Here is a 7,815-nt window from a genome sequence, read left to right as displayed (position 1 = left end):
GCGCTTTGTTACAGAAACCATTAAGGGAACAAAAGAAGACGCGACGTGTTCTGATCGGGGCCTCTGTGACCACACCACTGGATCTTGCAGTTGCTTTTCCGGCTTTGGTTCGAGTAACGGGCAGGGGGGTAAAGGAATGCTCGATGATTGCGGCTATGTCATTCCAATATTCCGTTGTGAAGACGGATCTGGGGACTGCTAACTTTGCCATATGAACTTCCTCATTCGCAAAACCGCAAAAAGCCAACACTGCGCTCTAGATACGTGTAGCTGAGAGAGACTGCAGCTCATACCTGGCGAGTCAAGCAGGCAGTGGCAGGCAAATTCCGCTAAGAGGGCCATCCAGCCCCTAGAGAGATAGACAGGTTTCTACCTACCTAGCGGCTTGCTGGTACAGAGTCGCCCAGGGGTTTCCTTCCCTTCTTTAATACATTTTTAACCCTGTTATAGCTGCGTCCCGCACTGTAATAGACAGACGTGGAGGGGATGCTGTAGAGGGAGATGGGGCTGCTAGGCAGCCCTGATTCCCAACAGGAGAGGGTTGCTCTATACTGTCTTAACGTGGAATAGAAAGAGAGAAAGAGAGGGGAATGGGAAAAGGGAAGGAAGAGCCCAATACTAGTTAAAGTGGGGACTTCGAGGAACTGAGGTCCAAGTATAGAAGAACAGGAACCTGCAACTTGGCAAGGGGAAACAAGGACAGTAGGGCAGATACAGGAGAATCTTCCACCTGAGCCGGGGCCCGACGACTTACTAGTACCCTGCGACTTACAATCGGCGCCAGCGACTTAAAAGCGGGGTACTTTTTTCGTTACGTCGAGCCCCTATTGTGCTGCGCTAAATGCAACTTCCGGCACTGCTCGTTACGTATGACCGGCGCCGCCTCGCTCCGGATCGCCGGGATCGCGTCTGAGCGCGCGGGATCGCTCGGGATCGCGTAATGTCGCTCAAGTTCGCTCGAGATCGCGCGCAGTTCGCTCGGGATCGCGCAGATCGCTCGAGGCCGCTCGAGATCGCTCAAGATCGCTCGGGATCGCTCGGGATCGCCGCCGGGATCCCGGTGGCGCCGGCCCTTTTACGTCGAACCCCGTGCCGTGCACTCACTGTGCCGACAACTCCCGCCAGCCAGGTCTGGGTTACATCTGCTGGGTGCGCGCGGTGAATTTGATCCCGATGTTCGTCATAAAGAACGGTCGGACGCGAATGGGGCGGAGCTGTTCGGACGGAGCGCCGAAGATGAATGAATCTGAAGCCGTTACCCGCGGCGTCTGGTGCAGGCATGAACGAACTAGCCCCTTGCCCTAGCAAACACGGTCATCATATGCTGGACATAGGCGCGTATGCAAATGGCGCCCGCGTTACGGATCGGAGTGGCACAGCCGTCCGCCGCGTGGGTAGGCCGTCTCGACAAGAAGACGAAGCTGCGAATCGTGTGGCGCGTTTGTTTCGGGCCAAGTGGGAAGCCTTACGAGGTCACGTGTACTATGTCGCGCAAATCTAAGAAACGCGAGGTGTTCGCCGAGGGTGCGCTGCTCCACAGCGGAGGGCTGGGGCTTCTGGAGAGTGTCGGAGATGTAGCCGCGGACGCGACACTCTTTTCCTTTGACTGGGAGCAGGAAGGGCGGCGCTTCGTGGTCGTCGAGCGCGTCTTCCCCAATCAGCCGCAGGGAGATGACGACGAGCCATCACCGCCAATTGGCGACCCGTCGGCGCTCCGCGAGGCGGCACGTTTCGATCTTGCTGTCGACGGCGTACTCTACAGCAAGCTACGCGATTCAGATGGGTTATCGCTCAGCGAGCGCCGAGCCCTCGAAGTGCGCCATCCGTCTAAGCCCGACCCGTCTGTTTGTTTGCATGGATCGGCGGCGTAGGCAAAGCTCGCGCGTGACACGCGTGCGAGACAACATCGAGCGACCGCGCCGCCCAACGAAACTAACACGCCGCGACAAGCCCAACCCCAGTCCGGGGACAGCGTCGACACCGTGGCGAGTTGCGGGCTTCGTCGGGGCACCAATACCGAGTCGCACGCCACGTCCCCTAGCTCAGCAGCACCTCAGGAGACCAAGGAGTCATTGGACCATAATACTGCGGCACGCTTGCATGCACCCCCGCACGTGGAGCAGTCGCCACCGTCGAGCAAGGGCGCAGCATCCGTGGTGGTGGGCCCCGGTGAGGGAGTCCAAACGCGCGACTTGGATGGCAACAGCGGCGGCGGTGATGGTGGCAGCTATGACGCGCGTTATTGTTGTCGCGTCTGTGTCTTGCACGGTGCGTGCACATCGCCGCCTTCAAGGGCATTCCTCATAGGCGAGGTTGGCGTCGTGGCGGAGAACGAGCTTGTGGCGCGCATTGAGTGTAGTCTTGGTCCAGGCGTGCTTGGAGGCGAGATGGCACTGGCTAATGACGACCGGGGCTTGCGCGTCCTTGTGGACCGAGCATCAAAGAAGGCGCGCGCCTCAGGCGTTGCGGTTGGCGATGTCCTTCTGAGCTTCCATCCGTGGTGAAATAAATCGTTGAGCTAAATTTACCACGGATTTGTTTATGAGAACTCTAGTCTTTGTTGAGGCTTCGACGAGAGAAGATTAGTCATTAACAAAATTATCTGAAGCAATTTCAATGCGAGCGAGATCCAACTCGACTGGATGCGCTCGACTCACCAGTCGGATCTCGCGCAGGTCTCAACGCACGTGCACTACCACCCAAGCTCGACGCGGGTGAGCTGATGAGCCTGCTACGGGGCAATCCGCGCTACATGCTATCACCGGTGGATGCATGCCTATGGCGCCAGCGTTGTGGCCGGATAAGCGGCAAGTATGCCGTAGCGGGCTTCCGTGAGTACGAGCGCCAGAAACCTTGAGCTGGGCTCTACAAAGTAACATGCGGGAAAACGTTCTTCGTTCATACGCGCAACCTAGTGAGCGCGAATGACCCCTGAAAAACAAAGCCAACAACCTCAACAACCTCGATATGATTCGAAATTGAGTGGAGGGGTTGGGAGAACTTGAGACCTGCCTTTTAGTCTAAGCCTCATTGACTGCTTCTTTTCCGGCACAGGCGATCGCGCCGCCGGCGTTGAGTGGCGCCGCGTCGATGCGGACTGTTCGGCGGCGACGGCCGCCACCGCAGTCCGCGAGTTAGCACCAATAGCACTCTTTGGCTACTTTGTGGCGACGCGCGTGTCGCCCAACGCACGGAACACTGGCCTCAGCCCTGGCGATGTCCTTGTCGGCCTCGACTATGAGCCATCGCCACGCGCGGCAACCGCAACCGCACTTGCGCGCCTCGCCGGCGACTGGGCTGGCGATGGTAAGCTCTTGCTGAATTACTGGCGCAGCGCTGACCCGCGCCTCACTACGGCGCTTGCGACCGCCGCGCGTAGCTCGCCGCGGTCCGTCCTGGTCACTGCGCCCGCCGAGGCAGCCAAGGAAGCGTCAAGATCCCAGAGCGGCATTTGGGGCACCGCAACACTTGCGATCTGTGTCACCGGCGATGGAGGCCGCGGCGACGCCACCGTCTCCCAAGCTGCCCTTGGTGGCACCACCGTGGCCTCAGCGTCAGCATCGTCGCTGCCCGCCACCACTGCCCCTGCCCTCCAAGGCGGCGGCGGCACCAGCACCAATAGTGACACAATCGGTGAATCGAGTGTGCCCACGCGTGTAAAGCGCAAGGATCGACGTGGCAGTCTCGGGACTGAGGTGCGGCTGTCGGCGGCGGAGAAGAGTGCAACACGTGCCGCTCTGCCGTTGCGTAGTGCTGATGTCGAGCTACGGACATCATTAACGGACCCGGTCCGACACAGTCTGACGCCGCAAAACGTCTCAGACGAGACACCGCTCCAGGACGACCGAAACTACGCTGTCTTCAAGCGACTTCTGCAGACCGGCGCGACTCTTGACGAGATTGTCGCCGAAATGCGTGTTGCCGGCGTTCCGCCGGAGACGACGGATCGCATCGTCGACTCACTGCGGTCCATTGTCGCTACTCGGAGTCGCCATTCGGCGGAGGACCAGAGCCCCGCGCCAAATCTGATCGCACCTGCCGCGCCGACGGTGCCAAGCAGCGATGGGGGCAATCCGCGTGCAGCTGTCCTGGCCATGATCACAAAGCGGAGTTCTCCCTCTTGCAGCGGCGATGGCGCGACGAATGTAGTGATGGGGGGGGGCGGGGCGGCTGGCACCGGCAAGGGCGGTGACGGAGGCGGCTGCAGCGTTTCCTATGACGGCGTGCTTGCGCGATACCGAAAGATGTGTAAGCTGGGCGTGCCGCCAGCAAGCGCGCGGTTCCGTGTAGACATCTTCATGTATATCCCCAGGGGGTGTTTGCAGTCGCCTCTTAGTCGAATTCCAAAATTATGATCAGTACGCTTACATGTCGATCCTTTCGATCGATTTCTCAAGTGGCTCGTTATTGTAGATTTATTGAGGTCACTATAGGTAAGGCAGCGTATGGGTCTGGACCAGGTGAGCGCGGATGCGATCCTTGCTTTCAGTAAGGAGTTCGGGCTCGAGATCCTGGACGAGTCAACGCCATCGGTGCCTGGGGGTAAGCGCGCCAAGCTCCACTGGGACGCAATGACGCTCGATGACGGCGCCATGTCAGCATCCGTGTGGGCAGCGGACGCATTCGGTGGGCTCGATGACGACAGCGATGATGATCTGGACGCAGGCGATGAGCCACAGCGAGGGGGTTTCACAACCTTCGGAGAGGACGACATGGGGCGGCTCGCGACCCTTTTCGAGGAAGCAAGCACTGGGGGCCTGCTGGGCGGACGATCACATGCACTATGCGTTGAGGACGATGTGAGTGTCAGCGCCTGCACGTCGCTACTAGCATCAAACGTGGGACTCATTGAACGCTGCATGTGACAGTCTTCCAGGGGCACATATTCCACACAGCGCATGCACTCACGTATCATTCCCGTCGCAGGCTGACGTCTTGCGGCTTTGTGGCAAAACGCTGGCGAACGCGCGCGTTCTCGACCCGCAGCGGTCACAGAACCTAGCCATAACCATCGCTCCCCTTGCGAGAGCCTACGACGGGAGCTTCGTTGCCCTTGCGTGTGCCCTCGCACGACTCACGGCGGCCCCGCCGCGCGTTTCTATCGAGCAGTTCGATACAGGGTCGCACAGTTAGCGCTATCGTTTCACGCATTCGATCAACCTTTAGTGTTTCGCTGTTGTTTGGACGACTTATCATCGTCGTTCGGATGAATTATGATGAATGTTTAGAACACAAGCTTTCACCGTCTTTTACCGTTACTTGCGACCCAGGCTCGAGACCCTTCGCGCTGCAATGCCAACGCCAGATGAGAAGCGCCTTGTGGCGTCGCGTGTCTACGATGGTGTCGCGCACGCAAGCGCCCTCGAGCTGGACCGCCTCGATGCGGCGCTTATCAAGACAAAGCTTGGGACACTGTCGATGCCTTCCTCTCCCATCGATCCAAACAAAAGAGCCTATGGCAACGCTCAGGATGCCGCAGACTCAGCGCCGCTGAGCCCGAGTGCCTGGGAGCGTCTCCATTGCGAGGACATTGTGGTCGCCGCGGCGCATGGCGCGGCATCCGTGATACACACGGTACTGCCGCCTGATCGTGCGACACGTCTTGCAAGGCTCCGTGCAGCATTTGTCGCCGACCAGCTCGCACCCGCGGAGAAGTTTGTCTTTGCCGTCGTCGAGTGCGAGGCCCAGCTCGCCACATTCGCGGGCACAGCGACGCCAGATTGCGCTGCTGCGGCGCGCGGCGCAGTCCCAAGCCTCCTCTCGTCTCGCCTCGATGCTCTCGTCACGGCCCTTGGCGCCGATCACGCCCTTGGCGCCGTCGCGGAGCGTGCCGACGCCTACGCTGACTGCGCAGCCAAGGTCATGCGCAGCCGTGCGCTTGCCAAGCTTCTCCGCCCCATCCGGTGTGGTCGTAGTCAAAGGCGACTTCGGGGTGGCTCTGCGCACGCGCTCGTGTGTGTGTGTGTGTGTGGAAGGGGCTGGAGAAGGTGCGCGGGGAGGGTTCCGCCTGTCTAATCCCTTGGCGATTCACTATGGATCGTCGTTTGTCGTTTGTCGTTCGTCCGACTAGGCTCACGATAGTTTGACTGAGATTAGAGGCTGGGGAGGGCTCCAGGAACGTCCAGCTCACCGTTTCAAATCTGCGTGTAGGTCACGTGCTCGCGGCGGGCAACGCAGTTAACGCGGGTTCATCCAAGGGAGGTGCGTCGGCGGTCAAGCTAAGCTCGCTCCTGGCCGCCGCGCGGACCAAGGGCGCCGATGGTAAAACGACCCTGCTAGATGGCGTCGTTGGCCTCATCCTCGACCGCGCCGAGCGCAAGTTCTACCGCGACGACGCGAGCCGCGACGCCGATGATGACGGCGCAGGCCACGGCGTCGCCGGCCGTTCCAAAGTCGATCGTGAATATTCGACCCACCCCCGGTCTGCGAATGCCGTGTCTACGCCACCGCGCCCCACGAGCGTCCGCGCGAATGGCAGCGACGTTGCACTAGCCGTCCCTGGTGAGCTGCCACGGGGGGACCCCCTCAAAGATGAGCTCCTCGACTTTCCCGAGTGCGACGGCATCCTCGCCGCCCTCGATTGCGCACGTGGCGCTGACGAGCGAGTTGTTGCTAGTGATGCGGAGAAATTCAAACGTGACGGCCTCGCCAAGCTCGAGCATGAGGTCCTCTGCGCGACTCTTCAGTTCGCGCCTGAGGACGAATTTTCAACACCAGTCGGCCACCGCGGGGCTGGAGCTGCCGAGATCGCGCACCCGAGGCCTCGAACGGTTGCGCGTACCCACGCACACTTCTTTCTTGGTGCTTCTGCTGACGCCATGGGTGACAACTCCGGCCAAACGGCTCTGTCGCCGCGTGACACATCGCCACCGCCTATCCCCGACGACTGGCCCCCCGCACGGCGAAACCTTGAGCGCAAGCGCCTCGCCAAGCTTCTCAACGAAGCTACAGCACGGTGCGACGTGCTCGAACGCGAGTCAGTTTCACCGCTCCTTGTCCAAGCTAAAGAACTACGGAAATATTTTGCCTGCGAAGACAGCGAGCCGCTTGACGCCATCTTCTCCACCCTGCGTGACTTCCTCCGCGCACTTTGCGAGTCCCGCGACGCCCAGCGACGTACCCGCCGCGCGATTCGGCGCGAGCGCGAGCGTGATGCTCCCCGGCGTCCGTGCCGAGTATCGCCCCGCCGACACGCACCTAACGCAGGCAAGGCCGCTCGCCAAGCCCGCAAGTCGCAGTATATGAACCCCCGCCCCCCTCTCCCCCCCCCCCTCAACCCGACTCCACCTTTTGCGCCCCCTGACGATCTCAACAATCTCGACTGGATCCTGTCCCGAGCCCGCAGGCAGCGAGCGGCGGTCAATCCGGAGGAGGACAACACTGAAGAATCATCCTGGGTGGAGGAATGAGCCGGGCGAGACCAATCCAGAAATGGGAGCAGCCAGATCGTCTAATAGGGCGGATTTTTGGCCCTCCCCTCCCGCCCGCCCCCCCCCCGGGGCAATTCTGATAATGCGGCGAATACCGCCCTCAGAACGCGAGTGTGATTAGAGCGCAATCAAAGCGCCAGCTATAACATATCCCGCCGGCGGGATATGTTAAACGGCGCTTCAACTTGGACTTCACCCTTAAACCCTGCACTTCAACAGGGACCTCAACACAGCCGCCTGACCTTCAAAAGGGACCTCAACACCGCTGCTCACGCCTTGCGGGGGACCTCTGACGCACCGCCCACGCCTTAGGGGGCGCGACCGGCCCCAAGTCCCTGTTGACGTGCAAGGTTTGAGGTTGAAGCCCAAGTTGAAGCGGCGTTAA

At 60.5% G+C, this 7,815-nt stretch overlaps 1 protein-coding gene across 1 annotated transcript; it reads left to right on the top strand.

Annotated features, from left to right (window-relative positions):
• Positions 1-2,623: 2,623 nt before the first annotated feature.
• AURANDRAFT_72151 (hypothetical protein) lies at positions 2,624-7,551 on the top strand (the record flags this gene model as incomplete). Its single annotated transcript, XM_009041361.1, has 8 exons — positions 2,624-2,831; positions 3,055-4,145; positions 4,434-4,799; positions 4,927-5,108; positions 5,271-5,859; positions 6,071-6,146; positions 6,280-7,164; positions 7,346-7,551. The coding sequence occupies 8 exons, from the start codon at positions 2,723-2,725 to the stop codon at positions 7,549-7,551; spliced, it is 3,504 nt and encodes a 1,167-aa protein (XP_009039609.1).
• Between the last annotated feature and the right edge of the window lie 264 nt (positions 7,552-7,815).

This window comes from Aureococcus anophagefferens (genome assembly GCF_000186865.1).
Source record: "Aureococcus anophagefferens unplaced genomic scaffold AURANscaffold_20, whole genome shotgun sequence".
Classification (NCBI taxonomy): Eukaryota; class Pelagophyceae; order Pelagomonadales; family Pelagomonadaceae; genus Aureococcus; species Aureococcus anophagefferens.
Note: the sequence above shows the minus strand (reverse complement) of the source record. Positions and strands in the feature narration are given on the sequence as shown.